General features: G+C 28.0%; 3 protein-coding genes across 5 annotated transcripts; all 3 read right to left on the bottom strand.

Annotated features, from left to right (window-relative positions):
* Positions 1-310: 310 nt before the first annotated feature.
* On the bottom strand, positions 311-6,521 carry LOC109600921 (uncharacterized). Its single transcript, XM_020017107.2, has 12 exons — positions 6,075-6,521; positions 4,810-5,120; positions 4,510-4,756; positions 4,302-4,460; positions 4,163-4,247; positions 3,970-4,109; positions 3,769-3,915; positions 2,736-2,873; positions 1,257-1,573; positions 952-1,198; positions 664-895; positions 311-612 (listed from the first exon to the last, which is right to left on the bottom strand). The coding sequence occupies exons 1-12, from the start codon at positions 6,165-6,167 to the stop codon at positions 314-316; spliced, it is 2,415 nt and encodes an 804-aa protein (XP_019872666.2). The 5' UTR covers positions 6,168-6,521; the 3' UTR covers positions 311-313.
* A 144-nt stretch (positions 6,522-6,665) lies between these two features.
* On the bottom strand, positions 6,666-9,442 carry LOC109600930 (lipase 3). Its single transcript, XM_020017119.2, has 6 exons — positions 9,216-9,442; positions 7,774-8,087; positions 7,388-7,634; positions 7,174-7,338; positions 6,894-7,118; positions 6,666-6,841 (listed from the first exon to the last, which is right to left on the bottom strand). Exons 1-6 carry the CDS (start codon positions 9,345-9,347, stop codon positions 6,677-6,679), a joined length of 1,248 nt encoding a protein of 415 aa, XP_019872678.1. The 5' UTR covers positions 9,348-9,442; the 3' UTR covers positions 6,666-6,676.
* A 5,087-nt stretch (positions 9,443-14,529) lies between these two features.
* Positions 14,530-16,306, bottom strand: LOC109600919 (lipase 3-like). 3 transcript variants are annotated; one of them, XM_049963070.1, is made up of 7 exons: positions 16,007-16,306; positions 15,648-15,965; positions 15,352-15,598; positions 15,143-15,301; positions 15,006-15,090; positions 14,807-14,949; positions 14,530-14,754 (listed from the first exon to the last, which is right to left on the bottom strand). In XM_049963070.1, exons 2-7 carry the CDS (start codon positions 15,758-15,760, stop codon positions 14,593-14,595), a joined length of 909 nt encoding a protein of 302 aa, XP_049819027.1. In that variant the 5' UTR covers positions 15,761-15,965; positions 16,007-16,306; the 3' UTR covers positions 14,530-14,592. The 3 variants fall into 3 exon arrangements, with proteins under 3 accessions (XP_049819027.1, XP_049819025.1, XP_049819026.1); XM_049963068.1 differs by having other exon boundaries at positions 15,648-15,958; XM_049963069.1 differs by having other exon boundaries at positions 15,358-15,598; positions 15,648-15,958.
* Positions 16,307-17,903: the final 1,597 nt, after the last annotated feature.

Below are 17,903 nucleotides of genomic sequence, written 5' to 3'. Positions count from 1 at the left end.
CATTACGATGATAAGATATTTTGCGTAATTTTGTATAATTATGCAACGAAGATTACACCAAAGGATATTTTTTTGTCTAACTCAATATTTTTAAATTGTCTTATTTGAAAGGGTGTATTTAGTATCTATTAACTGTTTTTGTAGGATTTGTATTTCTTTGACGTGTTCATTTCACATACAACAAAGTATTATTGTTATTAGTTTTTCTTTAGGATGTATTTTTAACATGTACATATTTTGAAAACTTATTTAATAAATTTAATTTTAACATTGTTTAAATATTTTCGGAATAATAAAACACAAATTATTTGTACTATCTTCTATATTGATCACATATATTTAAAATTCTATTATTCACTAACTTATCTAAGTGTTTGGCGGCTATAAAATCTAAATGACTAAATTTTTTAACTGGTATGGTGTAAAATCCTCCGACGTTGGTCAAAGTATTGGCCAAAAATTGAACGTCCTTCATGGATGCAAAATAATCCATCTGAGATCTGAAAATATAAATCGGTATGTCCATCTGTTTCACGTTGTACAATGGAGGAAGTGTACTGTTATATCGCCGCAAATTTTCTTTTTTTCCATAGTCAAATTTCCTAAACGACTCTGGAAAGATTTGTTTTAAAAATTTTTACGCTATTATTAAGTTTTTATTACTTAATTTATATCCTTGTGTAAAATGTAATATTTGTTTGGATGAAGCTCCTGCTGGTATAGTCAAAGAAAGCATGGGTAGACAGCTTCTGCTGAACTCATCAGATTCTCCAAAGACATATAACAGTACATCTATCAACAAATTTGGATAAACTTTAGCAATCGCAGATATGAGATATCTGGAATCTTGTCCTTTTCCCAAAAACTCATGCATGTTTAACCTAATTAGTGACTCCTAAAACCATCAAAAAACATTATAATAATAATAGGTTGTTTAAGAGATTGTTTTACATATATAGTGGGGGCTTCTTGGATTAAGTCATTAAATCTAATGTGATTAAAGTGCTTGAAATAAACGGCAGGTGCCAAGGCGACAAAATTGGAAATCTTCGCTTTGTACTCGGGTTTTTCGCTGGCCAGGACAAACAAAACGGTGCAGCCTTGTGAATGTCCTACATATTCCAAAAATGGGCTTCCGTTCTTCTTCAATACGTAATCTATAATTACTGGCAAGTCGTACACTCCAATCTCGTGCCAGCTGAAAGTTTCAAATTATACAAAACATTGTTCAATTTGTTCTTGTTATCTATAATTACCTGAAGTCCCAGTAAGATTTATCTTTGTCCGGATTGAGGTGCTTGTGTTTCCTGGAATGCATGGTTCCTCTGGCGTTAGCCAGCCAGACGTCGAAACCAGCTTCGGCGGCCATGAAAGCCAGAGATTTTTTGGTGTCGCGCAGCATGAAATTTTCAGAGGATCCGAGCAAACCATGCATCAGCAATAATGGTGTCCTGTTGGTTTTTTGGGTGTTGTTTTTACCATAGGGGACTCTGTGAAGGGTCAACAAGTAGCCATCTTCGGTTTCCACTACGTACGATTCAAGAGGGTAACCCAAAGCTTTAACGAATTGATCCTGAATACATATATAAATGTATCACAATATACAATAGTATTAATTAAAATAATTTTAAAATAAAACTTATTTTATAAAAATATATTAGAATCAATGAAAATAATTTTAAAAAATAGTATTATAAATTATTTTTGAAAAATTAAATTTATAATGTAATAATAACTCTTTGTAAAAAGATTAATTTTTTACATACTAAAAAAAATGAAAAATATTAGTATTTAATCAAATATTGTGTTTTAAAATTATTTTGAGAATAAAAATTATAATATCTATAAAATATTATTAAATCTTACTAATGACACATTATTTTTAAAAAATTAATTAATGTTGCAAAAGCAAGAAAAAAAGAAACAATATCAAACAATAATAAAAATATTTAAGATCTATATAAATAATTTTAAAATCAAATAAAATAAACATTTAATTATTTTTAAACAAATTATTTTAAAAAACTTAGATATTAATTTAAAATTGTTATTAAATAACATAAAATTATATAAAAATAAATAATATTATTTATTTATTTAAAAATTATATATTAATTGTAGCCAATTTTTTAAATAAATTTTTAAAAATATATTCAATATTGAATATAACACAACAATGAATAATTTTTCCATTATATTGTGAAAACAATTTGAAAACGAAATAAATTTATGAATAATATTTTAATTAACTATTAAGTTAAAAATTTTGATCATTAAAATTAAATTTAAAAGCAATTTTTAGACAAATTTTTCCGACTTACTGTTTTAAAATTGTCTGGATTATCCAAAATATATCTAAATACTGATTTATCCACTTCACAAACCACTAAACTAAAGGAAAATAAATATAATACTGCTTGTAAATTCATTGTTAGCACAATGTCAGTTACAAATCACCTTTTTGGGTATTTATACTGATGGTTAACTAATTACATACCGTTGATGTATTTCAAATTAACTGGGAAAAAATGTTGAAGGAAGTCTTAGAACATCAGTGTTTTAAGTTTTTGTTCACATTTTCAATTTATAGAAATGTACGTTTTTTTATCACTGCAATCGTGCAACAACAATTAGGAAACATATTCATTTACAAATATCTATTTTTTTCAATTAAACAATTAACTAAATTAGTTGTGCTTTTAATGCTGAAAATTCTAAAGTCTAAGTGCACTTACAGTTTGAAATTCCTTAGAGTCGAGAGCACTTTGAAATGTTATTTCATTTTGACTGTGAACTAAACTGGCGAAAATAATGCAGAGCACCGCTTTGTACATGATGTTCATCATTGTTGAAATAATGTGCGAGACTCGGAGCTGTCAGATGTTTATATTGTCACAGATCGTTCCTTAAACTTCCGCAAGTTTCATGGTACAAGTTGTTTGATACTTGATTTATTACATTTAGTTTAAATGTAGCACATCTATTAAATTAAAAATAATTTAATTGCACTTAATCATGTAGAACATGGGTCGTTATTGCCGTATCATACGAATTAATTATTAATCGAAGTAACCAAATTTAGATTTATATAAATATTTTTACATTGACAAACAATATGTTGTTTACAAATTTTATTCTTGATTAAATTTAATAACCTTTAATTTGTTCGATGGTATTTTTATGTCTAAATAATTTGCCAATCATAGTAGTTAACATAAATGTTTATAATTTGCTTATACGTTTGAACACAGACTTAAAAATTTATTTTCATTAACATTGACTACTATTTACTCATTAACCTGTTTTTACTCTTTAATATTATACTCGAAAAAACTGATTACAGATACGCACTGAATTTTATTAATTGTGTTTCGTGACAGCATGTTAAAAATTATTAGTTACTTCCTAAGTGTTATAAATAAATTATAATCAATAATGAGGTAAATTGAATAATAAATGTATATTATGCGTATTTGTCCTAAGAGGTCACCCCTAAATAAAACAAGATTCTATCTAAACAAAAATATTTTCGTGAATCTTAAAAATAATAAACACGCAATAAAAAATTTAAATTAGGTACAAGGAAATTATTTAAATTACCTCAAAATTATATATAATTTTATTGGTAACTAATAAGATCATTAACAGTGAATGATAATTTAGAAATTATTACAATTAAATTTGATCTACTCTTATTTACACTGTAACAAAAATTGTATTCTATGTATTTTTTTAAATAAAAGATTTGATTTATTGCAAGGTTTATTGATATTTGTTAATTATATTAAAAACATCTTTGTATACAATTTTAACAGCAATTTTGGCGAACAAGAAGTCAAAATGTGAAAAATCCTCATGTGGCACCTTGTACAAATTTACAACGTTCGGCAAAATGCTCACTAAAGTCATAACGTCCTAAAACAAACAGAACATGATCAACTTTTTAATTAGTTTACGGCATTTACTTACCTTTACAACATTTAACTTGTCATTTTTAGAATAAAATACTGCTAGTGGTGTTGTTATATTTAAATTGTATTTCGGAGGTTTTACACTGTTGTAAACTTTTAAATTATTATCTTCGCCATAATCATATTGTTTAAATTCACCTTAAAAATCACATTTTATATTTCATTAAAAAGTTTGATGATTTGGTGATTACCTGACACAATAAGTTGTGCATAATGTAAAGATTGTCTAAGTGAAGATCCTGCAGGAAATTGGGAAATCATTACAACAGTTGTGTCCTTAAATAAACAAAATTCTAATTAATGTTCTAAATATTTTCTGATGTACCAAACCTGATCTATTAAGGAATCATTTCCAAGAACAACGTTTTTAATGTACATGCAAGCTTGTTTAAAAGAAGAAGATAAACAAAAAGTTTTAAGAATATCTCTAACCATATGATTTGGTACTATTCCGATAAGTTCGTATCTATTAGTCCTTGCACCATAAGCCTAAAACAATCACTTAATAATGTTCATTTGTTGAATTAAAGCGGGTCACCTCAAGAGTTTTGTAATGCGGAGCCACATTCTTCAGAAGAGGAAACTCCATGTGCTTCAGCAAAACCGAAGGCGCCATCAGAACGCACAATTTTACTTTGCTTTGATACTCCGGCCTTTCCGAGGCCATCACGAAGAAAACTGTGGTGCCCTGAGAATGTCCCAGGTAAATGATCTGATCGTGTTTCGTCTTCATCAGTATGTAATCGATTAGGGCCGGCAAATCGTACTTCCCAATTTCGTGCCAGCTACAAGAATACAATGTTTGGTTAAAAAACCTTTCCGAGTAAAGTATGCGAACCTGAAAAACCAGTAGGAGATGTCAGTGTCCGGATTTAAGGTTTTGTGCTTGCGGGAGTAGAGATTGCCTCTGCAATTCGGCAACCAAACGTCGTACCCTTCGTCTGCCAACAACAGAGCCAGCGAATTACGTCCCATGCTTAAAAAGCAGTCGGAGCTCGCCATTAATCCGTGCACCAGCATTATTGGAGATGTATTCGTCTTAGGTTTTGTCTTTTTGGACTTCAACCTGTACGCATCCAATAGGTAGCCATCTTCCGTTTGGATTTCATGTATTTCAAACGGATAACCGTACTTCATCAGCAGCTCCGACTGAAATTAATCATCGTTATAGTTAATTAAAAGGGCACAAGAATAATTAGATATCAAATTCGAAAAGCCGGTGTTTTAATTAATCAATTATTAATGGTGAAAATGATTTCTTGGTGGTTAGAAATGTTGCGTTGGTAATTGCGACTTTTCTTATTTTTTGTTGTCGTAACTTGTACTTATTAAACTTTTTTTAATTACAAGACCCATAAAACAATTTTTATACTTTAACATTACTATCATTAAACTAATTAAACGTGTTTTTAAATTTTGCCATTCAACTGGTTTGTTTGTCAATATGTTTATAACAAAAATAAATATTTTGGTTATAATGTCTTTGTGAAATATTATTCATTAATAATACAAATTGCGAGACTACCACTCATTGCAAAAAGTCGACTGGCATCTTAATGATTGTTATTTATCCATCACTGTTTATTGATATTAATTATTTTGTTGTTTTGCAAAAAGTATAAATAAAATTTAAAGTTATAAATGTGTAAAAATTAGTTGTTAATTCTGTATTTTATTATTTTCTTGTTTACAATTAGGTTAATTGTGTTTTAAAATATGTTTTACATTGCTATTTAATTAAAATTGTCAGTCGTCTAGTTAATAGGCAACCGAGTTTACATTAATTACTTAAATCAATTGAGGGTTCAGGAAATAAAAAAGATTAGGACATTTTTAGAAATTCTGAGATGAAGCTTTAAAATTAGCTAAGTTACTAAAAAAAAACTATGTTAATATTTTATATTTAATGGTGGAGAAACATTAAAAAATATATGAATCAGTAGGCTTGTTGTTAAAAAAATTCTATTAGTTAATTTTATATTCATTTTTCATTTTACTTCCACATCTTTAAGTACTGATAATATTTTGCACTTTTAAGCCCTTTTACTTTATCAGACATCAATTAAACCACATATTTATTTTAAATATATTTATAATACTTACTGTAGATAATCCTGCATCTTTTGGATCCTGAGCACAAGTACAAAGATAATTATGAATTAATACTAAATTTGCAAAAATATAATTAATATTCATTATTTATTTAAATCAACGCAGAATTATAATTTTCAGAAGCTTGTCAGTCAAACAAAAATAAACAATTAAAAAAATATTTTTCTTCAGTTTACATTTATATTGGATGTGATGGACCTTTGAGCTTCGCTTAGTTTTTATTTTTTTAGTTTTAATGGTGATTAAATTAAGTTAATAACATGCAATTAGAAATTTCGCAGAGTGCACAGTGAAATTTTACCAGTATTTATTTGTTTTTATTGAGTAAAAAGTGTCATCAATTGAAATATTTTTAAATTTTCATATTTATTATTTCTTATTAAATATATTGTACTTATTTTGTTTTATTATATATTTTATAAATGTCTTTTGTCTATGGCACAATTTTATCCGTTCATTTTGTTTCTCTTTAACTGTGCGATATCAATGTACATCTATCTATAATTAAAATATTAAATATAATCAATAACATGAATATTGAAATTTATCACATAATATACATTGAAAAAAATATCCATAAAGCACATTTGACGTCAGTCAGTTTTATTCTCATAACCTTCTATCAATTTGAGTACTTCCTTGTATACAAAAGGAACAACATCTTTTGCCATCACGAAGTCGAAATGGGTGAAGAACTCATATGGTACTTTGTATAATTTAACCACATTCGGCAGGATTCTGGATAAATTTTCAACGTCCTAAAATAGGAGGAACGTTAATGATAATATTTAAGAATGTTACTGTATTTACTTCAACATCATTTAACATGTCGTTTTTGGCGTAGAACAGTCCTATTGGAGTCGTAATATTTAAATTATAATAAGGTGGTGTCTTTGAATTATATCTTTTCATGTTAATTCTTTTACCAAAGTCGTACTGTTTGAATTCTCCAGAAACAATGCTTTGGGCGTAGTGCAGGAACTGCCACGCCGAAGCACCCGCAGGAATCTGTGCGTAAACTATTGGTATTGTTGCCTGAAAACTACCAAAGTTAGTTAAAACAACACAGAAGTCAAAATGGGATAATTACAGGTTCAAGTTGTTCGGGATCTGAACCTATAAGCATGAGTACCAACATCCTGCAAACGTACTGCATCGGTCCCGGTAACTGGCACATGTAACTGGTCAGACCTCTCGCCACATTGTTGGGGATGAACGGTATGAACTCGTACTGGTTCAAAGCCGACACCAAATTCTAGAAAAGGCCCTTTATTGACGTAAAGACTGGACGGTGTGTCACTTACGTGCCAATATCTGTAATATTTCGAAACAGCCCTCAGCATGGGTTGCTTGGTGTGTTCGAGGAAAACAGACGGGGCCAGAGACATGCTCAGCTTCACCTTCGATTGGTATTCCGGCCGTTCGGACGCCATTACGTAAAAAACGGTGGTGCCCTGCGAGTGTCCTCCATAAATGATTTGGCTTTTGTTCGTCGTTTCCAGTATGTAGTCGATCATGGCCGGCAAATCGTACTTTCCGATTTCGTGCCAACTGCAACCAAACGCTCAAGTTTAGCAGATTATCAGATAAGTCGTGTGCGATTTAAGCCTTTAGTAATGTTTCCATTTCAGGAAACTGATAATTGTAGTCTAATCACTGTTATTGTTGGCGTCCTTGGACAACATCGTACCTGAAGTGCCAGTAAGTTTTATTGTTGTCAGGATCAAGGGTGACGTGTTTTCTGGAATGGAAGTTGCCTCGGCAATTCGGCAGCCAAACTTCGTAGCCCCTGTCCGCCAACAAATAGGGAAGAGATCGTTTAGGCCCGACGATTATGAAGTTCTCTGAACTACCCATCAAACCATGAACCAGCATGACGGGGGGTAGGTTGGCGTCGGTACGGTTAATTTTGGGGAGAAGTCGTTGCATCTTCAATATGTATCCGTCCTCTGTCACCGTTTCATGTTCTTCTCCCTCGTAGTTATATTTGGCGAAGGTTTCCATCTGAAAATTAAAATTTGCCCTTGTCTTTGAACTTGTATGAAAATGAATTATTTCAGAGAAGCGATAAAAATCATGAATAATGCATTAAATGTTATTTATGTTTAATAATAGTGCCGTTAATGTTCATTAAAATTTCATCAAAAACATCATTAAAACTTGTAATTGCTATGGTCATTGATTCAAATGGATTTAAGATGGGATTTTTGGCACCATTTAAGTTTGACAAACGTGATCATTTTGCAAATTTCATCACAGCTTTTGTTAATACATCACTATTAAATTTTTTATTACATAAAAATGTCATAAGCTTGACCTTGACCCAAGTAAAATATGTATAATTTAAATATATGTATATAAATATTATATTTTAATTATATAACAAAATAACTGACAGAAAAAATTACTTTTATTTTAATATTTTAAAAAATTCTTATAAATGGATTAAAAATAATGAACTGCTTTATTTTTCTATAAAAATGATTTCTCTTGATCTGTTAAATTATTTTTTTATATCATAATTAATTATTAATATAATTATTATGATATAAGTTAAGCATGGACCTAAAATAAAATGTATAATTTAGACAAAATAAAATTATGTGTTAAATTATAAACAGAAACTGACTAAAAATAGCGTGAAATAATCACAAATATATTTTTTTTAATTTGGATATATTTATTTTTTTAGAGTAATATTTTAAATAGTATATTATTTTTTTTAATATAATATTTTTAATTTTTTAATCTTAATATTATAAATTGTATAACTTTTTTTTATTTAACTTTTAACTAATAATATATTTTTTATTTTTAAAAATTTTTCTAAACCATTAATTTTATTTTTTATGTAAAAAATTAAATTTTAAACAATATATAATAATTTTAAACAATATAAAAATTACCAATTTTTGTTTAACTTGTGAGTGTCGTAAATAAAATGAATAATTGTCTTTATTATTAATAATTTCATCTATGTCTACTAAACAATTTTTTTAATTAAAAAAATAAATGAATTGCTTATTTATTATTTTAGTAATTAAACAACAAATTAAAATGTCTTTTCTTAAAGGGAGAATAACAAAAATACTATTTTAAAGCATTTTTAAAATAAACAAATACCCTACTTACAATTGTCAAATAAGCATCACTCGCTTCTTGTGTAGCACCTAATCCCAAATATGTGACAAGAACCAAAAGTGCTAAAATAAATTTATGGAATGAATTAACACCGTGCATCTTTCCCACTAATTGAACAATCATAAACAATAGACTAGCAATGTGAATCCGGTTTGTAAAACCAACTTTATAATATTACAGGCAAATTTCATAAAATTCACGAATCCAATTCTATTATATAGAATGAAAAGAACAGTGCGTTCCACCACTTATCACCGGATTGTGACGAATAAAATCCAGGGATTTGCATAAACAATTTTATTTTCGTAGGCACGTGGACAATATTTCCGGTAACATGCGACAGGTAGAAAACAGATTTATAGATAAGTTTAATTATCGTTTATGTTCTAATACACGTGAATTTCAACACAAATTACGATCAAATTTGCAAGGTAATTATCGATCTCGAATTGTGATTTATTTATGAACTAATTTGTTTGTTTGGTTGCATTTTTTAACTAAGTATTATTTTTTAATGCATGTATTCAATGTATTTTTTAATAAGAGTTAATAATAAAAACGACAATAATAAAAACAGCTTTAAAAAGTGTGTGATTATAAAAATTTATTGACAGTAACTAAAACTAGAAATTTCTAGATGTATTGGCCGTAACATATTTAAAATGAGATTATTGACACAAAGTTTGATAATTTGTAAATTTTATTTTGTTAATTGATCAGCACCAAATTTTTTACTGTAGGGGGAAACTGTTGTAATAAAGTAAAATAAATTAAAAATGATTTTTGTGATTATATTTATAATATTTAGAGATAATAAATTATTTCTCCTTTATAAATATAATTTCGATATATTTATAATAATTTTTAATTTTAAATTTAAAAAACATTTTTTTATTTCTAAATTGTTTATTTGGACGTTTGTACTTTGATTTTTAAATATATTATTTTTAAACTAGTTTTTAGGATGTACGTTTTGGACAATAATAAAAACATATTTAAAATGTGTAGAAACACGATTATTTATTACAAAATATGATACCAAAAATGTTACCATCGTCACTGATTATAATAGATTGGAAAGGTATTTTTATATTTTTTATGTATTTCTTAATTTATCAGTACTAATTTATTTTATGTAAAAGCTGTTATAATATAAAGTATCCTTACACCAAATAAAATATGTAAAAAATAAAATGCTTATTAACTATTATTTAGATTTAGATAATTTTTAATTAGTGAATAATAAAATTGTCTGAAAAAATTTTTTATACTAGTATTTTTTAGAATTCTTATTAAAATTTTTTTAATAATAAATTGTTTTGTTTTTGTATAAAAATAATGTCATTATTAATCTTTAAATTACTTTTTATATTATTTGATGATATTATTAAGTTTTTAATTTTTTAAGCTTAATATATTAGATTCCATAAATTTATTTTAATAACAATGTAATTTTTTGTAATTTAAAATTGTTATTTTTTAGCTTTATATTTTAAATTTTATAGATTATAAAAAAATAAGAAAAATAAAAATTTTATTTTTTTTAATATATTATAGTATGTATGAATAACACAAAAGAAATTATTGAAAAATTATTTTTAATTTTTTTTATTTAAATTATAAACAATATACACAATATAAAAAATAATTTATTATTCGGTATTTAGAATTTTTTGAGAATTAAAAGTACACACTAAAAATGATTTTTATATTATTATATTTATAATATTTATAGATGATATTGATGACTAATTCATATTTTTACAGTCTATGCATACTAACTTTTAATTTTAAAGTTTGATTACTTGTAAATTTTATTTTGTTAATTCATCAGTACAATTTTTTTGTGTAGAAAATTTTATATTATAAATATATATTTTAATAGTTATTATTAAGATTTGAATTATTATTAATTTTTTAATGAAATTAAGTAAAAGTATACAATAAAAATACAAATATTTTATTTTAATATATGCATAATATTATTTAATTTTAAATATTCAATTCATTGATCCATCTCAAATTGTAATTTGTCTGCACTTTGAATTTAATTTATATTTAATATGTGTATTTTAATTAATTATTTTAATACTAATAATATATAATAAATTGATAAAAAAAAAGAAATTTTCTGTGAATACATTAATAAGATTGAATAAATTATATGCATGCACAAAACAATATAATAATGATAAAATTAAAAGTATTTGTTGTTCAATGCAATCATTTTTAATTATACGTCATGATTGGACACTAATTGTGCTCACTGATTGTTACCAACATTGTTGCATAATATTATTTATTAACGTTAATTTCGTATAGTACTTTTAAACATTTGAAGTATTTATAATTTATTTTTTTGAGCAAACAAGGACAATATGTACAATCCGGGTTTACAGATGTCCCATTTTCATAATTTATAAAAAAATACATAAACAAATAATAAGAAACCATGTGACGTACGGAATATTAGCTGGAAGAACGAAACGTACGTGATGAAACTTGTAAAAAGAGGCCTACAGCAGAAAACAAACATGTTTAAAATGCGTGCAACGCACGTCGATAATGCATCTTTTAACTCGAGCAAGTCATTGCTGTGTTCTGTTTGTTTTCGTTGCGAAGGGAAAATTTTCATCTAGTCGTAACTGGAATTTAATTTATCATTAAATTAAAGTGGAATTATGAACGTAAATGATACCGGTCGGATAATTGATACTCATGCATCGTCGGTTTTAGAGTTTTTCTCAATACATTGGAATCTGAGGAGGAAGTGTTGATTGATCGTTGATTATCACTCATTAGTTTTGTTATAAAATTATTTACGTATTAAGTAGCTTTAAACAATAGGTTCCTATAAATAGCATTGGAATTACATGTTTTAAAATAATTTATCGTTGTCATTTAACAAAATCGACGTGTTCTTTAACGGTTTCATTTATGAGTAAATTTACATATTCGCAATGTAATTTTCATATTAATTTATAAAAATTATATTAATTATGATCATTATTAATTTTAAAAATTAACATCTCAAGTATACACATTATTATTCTTATATTTCTTGTTTCCTGAAATTATTCAGATTCTTTAAGGACTTATTTGTATAATTTCTTATTTGTTATTATTAACCATTATTTTATTGAAACGTATCAATAATTTAATTAATTCGATACTTCGGCGAATTAACTGACTGCCTCATTACAGAGAAAGACATACAGAGAACTAGAGTATCTCTGGTTTTCAATATTACATTATTTTGCAATTTACAAATTTCAATAAACTACTTTTTTCGTTTTAGTTTCTTTTTAGTTTTCTATTCAGCAATGTTACACCAAACCAAACAAACAAATATGTAGAATTAATTATAAAATTTTATTCTCTTTCATTCCTAAAAATATTAGTGGGTCCAAGAGTTTTAACAGTGTATGTAAAATGATAAAAAACACATAACAATTAATTATTAATTTAAAGTCACCATTTTATAATTAATACATGTTAAAATATAATGAATATTAAAATTTTAATTAGATAATTAAAGACTTAAAATATTCAACTTTTTTATTAGGCCAAAAAAAATATATTTCTAAACATTTTTTACTATACATATATATATATATATATATATATATATATATATATATATATATATATATATTTTGAATTAAAATTAAAGAAATAACTAAATTTTTCTAGTTATCTATTAATTATTAATCATTGTCTATTTTCTATATTTTCTTTTCACAACATATCCTGCAAAATTTAAAGAAGGCACTGGACTATTATATAAATGATGATTTTTACACAGTCTTTTCTATGATAAATACTTCAAAATAAACATTTTGAAATAAATACATATTGAAATATGAAAAATTTAATTGAACAATTAAATATTTTACATATTTATTTATTCATACATCATTTTGACCATTTTTAATTATTAATTCAACAACTTTTTTATTACAAAGTTTTACAACACCTCTGGCTATTATGTAATCGAAATATAAATATTTATAAACGAGTACTTTAACTACTTCGAGTACATTTATTTATAGACAACATTAAATTTTATATTAGGCATTTAAATATACATATATTTTTTAATTTAGAACTAATTTAAATAGAAACCAGTAATAACCAAGTTATTTTTGTTGCCTATGATTGGTGAATTATCTTTATTATTTTTTATACAGTATTCCAAGAAATTAACGCAGCACCTATAATTTTCTAAATAAATTTTTGTATTTAAGTAAATAGTATATTGTTTGAATTAGTGGAAGTAGATTGAAGTTACCGCAGAATATCCGAAATATATTCTATACATCCATTTCCTGTATATTACAACGGTATAGAGACTGATGACCAGTGTGGCCATTTCGGAAACTGACTTTCTGGGGTCTAAGACCATTTCGGAGTACACGTTTTCGTTTATTGAAACACCAGTGGTGACCATACTAGGACACCAGGTCAGGGTAGAAATGGTGCTAGAACTCCTGTTCAAGATCATTTTTTGAGACTTTTAACTTGGAAATAATGGTTGTGACTACAATGAACTTACAGTCTCAGTTAGAAAACGTAGAAGGGATATCGAATAAGCTTTAAAACTATTCGACAACGACTTAGGGAAGATAATTTGCAACCCTGTGTTCCTGTTTAAAGCCCGACCTTAATTATGGATCAATGCACAACCCGGTTGAATTTTGCTCACGTCAATCGGGTAGCCGCAGATTGGGGACGAATTCTGTTTACAGATGAACACATTCGATATACGCATTCCTGTGTTTAGACGGCCAAATGAAAGATTTATTCAGTGTAACTTCGTAAACACCACTTTATTTGGTAGGGTCTTAATTCTGATGTGGGGATGCATTTCTTTAACTTCAAGTATCGACTTGGTGGTAATAAAGAATGTGAACCTGCTGAGCGTTAAATTTTGAACATTCTAGAAGAATATGCACGACCACATACAGCCCATGTTGTCCGAAATTATCTTGCTGCTATGACCTGGCCAGCTTGCATTTCAGACCTTAACCAAATAGAACATATCTAGGTCATTCCCGGGAGACGTTTAAAGGACCATCCTAACCTCTGGAATAACTAGAGATAACTTTTTAAACAAATATGCAAAGAGTGCATACGTTTATTTTTCCGGTTTTCAGAAAATATTAACAATAATCAATTATTATTGGTGTTGCGCGTCAATTCCTAGGAACAATTTCCGGACAAAATTTGAAGAAGACACATTTCTTATTAATATTTAATACTTTATTTGTATTTAATTGATGTTAAATAATTTATTAAAACGTTTGCAGTGTTTTTTTACCAGACTTCTCTTTAAAATTAAAATAAATGATTTAACATACTTATTCGGTCATACATCATTTTGAGCATTTTCAATTAATTCAACAACCCTTTTATTACAAAGCTTCACAATATCTTTGGCCATTATAAAATCGAAATGTGTAAAATTATGATACGATACTTCATAAATTTCCAATACATTTGGAAGCTGTGTGCCCAAATGTAAAATATCCTGAAATTAACACAGGAAAAAACATGAAAAAGGAAAAATAAAATTGACTTACTTCTGCGACTGCAAGTTGATCACCATGTGAATAAAATAATGCTATTGGCGTCGATATGTTGTTCAGATGGTAATGTGGTGGTGTTGGTGAATTGTAGAGCTTCATGTTTTTAGCCGTACCAAAATCGAATTGTCTAAATTTTTCTGGAAATTGACAGTGTTGTACATTAAATAGATTGTTAATACATTTTAACTTTTACCGGAGATAATCCCTTGAGCATAATGGTAAATTTGATTTGTCGATGAACCTGCCGGTACTTGACCAAAAATTGTGGGATACAAATTCTAAGAAAATAAATTTTATATTTTTACACAATTGTTAATAATAGAAACTTACATAATCAAATTGTTCGATATTTCCAAAAATAAGAGTCAGGGTTCCCATACAAAACTCCTTCATCATTTCTCGTTTGCAAAGTGCTAACAAAGCTCTCCTTAATGTAGAATTATTTATAAAGGGTACAAATTCATATTGATTCAGAGCATCCAACAAATTCTATGGTTACAATTGTTATGAATACTTAATCGCTCAATTAAAACGTTTACCTTTACGGTGTCGTATATGCTGACGAATGGACGAAGTAGTGGCTGAGCAAAATGCTTCATAAAAACGGCGGGCGCCAACGAAATGCCCAATTTAATTTTCGTTTGGTATTCCGGCCTTTCGGACAGCATAACGTAAAACGAAGTACAGCCTTGCGAATGTCCAACATAAAAAACCTGCTCACTGTTCGTGGTCACCAACATATGATCGATAACTGCCGGATGATCGTACTTTCCAATCTCGTGCCAGCTATAAAATTATCACCAAATTTCCATAAAAATCATAAATAACTCAATACCTGAACTGCCAAAATTGTTTGCTCCTATTGGGATTTAGACTGCGGTGCTTTCGGCTGTGCCAGGACCCGCGACAGTTTTGCAGCCAAACGTCGTAACCCAGATCCGACAACATGTACGCCAATCCCCGTTTCGGACCTGCGATAACGTAATTTTCGGCACTGCCCAACAAACCGTGCACTAACAGAACGGGAAGAGGTTTTTGTTCCCTTTTTATTTTGGGCAGCACCCTGTACACAGTCAGGATGTATCCGTCTTCAGTTTCGATCTCGTGTTGTTCCGATTCATAGCCGTATTTCGTGAATTGTTGAAGCTGTAATCTACTGTTTTGAACTGGAAATTAATTCGTCTTGATACTTACTATTGTCAAATCTGCGTCGCTTGGTTCTTGCGAAAGACATTGTAAAATAATTGGTAGAATGATAAATAGTCTTGTGTACATGATTCGATCTAAAAAATACTTAAAATTGTATGGTGGTCGAATAAGTATATTGCGAAAATGCATTTCCAAATATATAAATAAACAGCCATATGTAATTATTTATGGATATACATACAAATGGATAAATAATTAAACAGCTTAGAATGACTTAATATCAAGAATTATGTGAAGATTAGTACTTTTAAAAAATGAACTTGATTATTAGGTTCAAAATGTCATTTTTTGGTTATTATTAAATGCAACCGTAAGTTACCTTTATATTCTTAAACCAAATGTAGCCATAATTGTAATATGTGTATGTTTTAGCACTGCATATATATTAAAAAAGTACTAATTAATATTTATATATTAGTTCTAACAAATACCGATTTATATGGTATCAGTAAGAATTATCTAAACAGAACAGGTGTAAAAAACGTGTCAAAATTTAATGCAGAATTATGTGAATAAATGCTAATAAGTGGTTAATAGCTTATGCATGTTTAAAAGCGAAAGTGTCGTCTCAGATATCTGAAACATAAATGAAGCTGAAATAAAATAAACAAATAAAGTCAAAAGCCGAGTCACTCACGTTAATATTTGTCTTAAAATTTATATCCCCTTGCTGAAAACGTTGGCATCAAATTGGGATTCAGGATGAAAAGTTGCAATGGTGCATTTATTAGTGGTGGGATGTTCTTGTACCAGTAGGAATTCCAGATTGCAATTTCAATTTGTCACATAATGGTAAACTATTTCTGATGTTTATAGTTGAGTTTTCATTCTTCCTCATATTTTCGTCTATTTGATTTATCTTTAGTATGAATCTCAATATTTATGACAGAATTTTACATTTAGTTGAATAATTATAGTATAGATCTCTTAAGCGGGTATTCTAGTGTAGAGACATGAATTTTAGGTGATTTTTAAAGTGTCATAAAAAAGGCAAACAATATTTTTACTATCCATTTTTTATAAGTTTTTTATTAATGTTACAAGAGTAAAAATTAAAAAAAGTTAAAAATTTTAAAAATTAGCAGCTGATGAAATGGGGATCTCAAAAAATTGGCACATGACCATATCCACGATTCTAACCCTCCTAGCAATCTGAAATGAAAAAAAAAAGATTATTAATTTAGAATAATGTCGCAATTTTATCTTTTGGGGATGAGGTTAGTTCATACTCGAGAGAGGTCTATAAAGAAGATTCTCTGAAAATTTCAAGTGAATCGGTTCAGTAGAACTCGAGAAATCGTGGAAATTGAAAAAGAAAGTATTGAGAAAAACGCATTTAAAGTTTGGCGTAAAGTTATTCGCTATCAAAGTCATGAAATGATATGGTATACTATATTTATTCAATCTGCCATTCCTGCTTCATACATCGGATCTTCTTCGACTTCGAAAAAACTATTTTCCGCGTTTCTCTCTTCCAATCGAGCAGTTCTGGCCTCCTTTGAAGCGTTGGATGTTCGTATTTCGGAGCGGTCAATCCAGGCGTTGTCTCGTCTCACAGCAAATGAATGAGCTTCCGAACCAATTTTCACTCTCATAAGCGTCATCATTTTTTAAAATAGGAATGAAACCTTCATTAAATATGCAAACAGCAATATGTTGCTGCTCAATTATCTAAGCTCCGGAATGAATATGTTTTGGCGCGAAAGACCAAATCAACGAGTTTAGAGACTCATTATTATTTTGAGTTTCTGAACCTAAACATCGAGTTAATAATTCCTCTGATGAAAAACTCTCATAAATTGGTTTAAATAAATAAATAAATAAATACCCGGCCGAACCCATTTGGATGCTGAGCCAGTAAAACGCCTATATCTCCGAAAAT

This window comes from Aethina tumida, chromosome 2 (genome assembly GCF_024364675.1).
Source record: "Aethina tumida isolate Nest 87 chromosome 2, icAetTumi1.1, whole genome shotgun sequence".
Lineage (NCBI taxonomy): Eukaryota > Metazoa > Arthropoda > Insecta > Coleoptera > Nitidulidae > Aethina > Aethina tumida.
This window is presented reverse-complemented; position numbering and strand designations above follow the sequence as displayed.

What these genes read in the sequence shown, in the direction of transcription:
- LOC109600921 (XM_020017107.2), bottom strand. Translation starts at nt 6,167, where the DNA reads ATGAATATTAATTATATTTTTGCAAATTTAGTATTAATTCATAATTAT. An exon ending in ACAAGTTAAATGTTGTAAAG is followed by an intron (nt 3,916 to 3,969) that starts GTAAGTAAATGC and finishes TGTTTGTTTTAG; the next exon opens with GACGTTATGACTTTAGTGAG. An exon ending in ACTCTAAGGAATTTCAAACT is followed by an intron (nt 1,574 to 2,735) that starts GTAAGTGCACTT and finishes ATATGTATTCAG; the next exon opens with GATCAATTCGTTAAAGCTTT.
- LOC109600930 (XM_020017119.2), bottom strand. Translation starts at nt 9,347, where the DNA reads ATGATTGTTCAATTAGTGGGAAAGATGCACGGTGTTAATTCATTCCAT. An exon ending in GTGATGCTTATTTGACAATT is followed by an intron (nt 8,088 to 9,215) that starts GTAAGTAGGGTA and finishes TTTAATTTTCAG; the next exon opens with ATGGAAACCTTCGCCAAATA. An exon ending in AATATTACAGATATTGGCAC is followed by an intron (nt 7,339 to 7,387) that starts GTAAGTGACACA and finishes GGCCTTTTCTAG; the next exon opens with AATTTGGTGTCGGCTTTGAA.
- LOC109600919 (XM_049963068.1), bottom strand. Translation starts at nt 16,150, where the DNA reads ATGCATTTTCGCAATATACTTATTCGACCACCATACAATTTTAAGTAT. An exon ending in GCGACGCAGATTTGACAATA is followed by an intron (nt 15,959 to 16,006) that starts GTAAGTATCAAG and finishes AGTAGATTACAG; the next exon opens with CTTCAACAATTCACGAAATA. An exon ending in TGCTCAAGGGATTATCTCCG is followed by an intron (nt 14,950 to 15,005) that starts GTAAAAGTTAAA and finishes GTCAATTTCCAG; the next exon opens with AAAAATTTAGACAATTCGAT.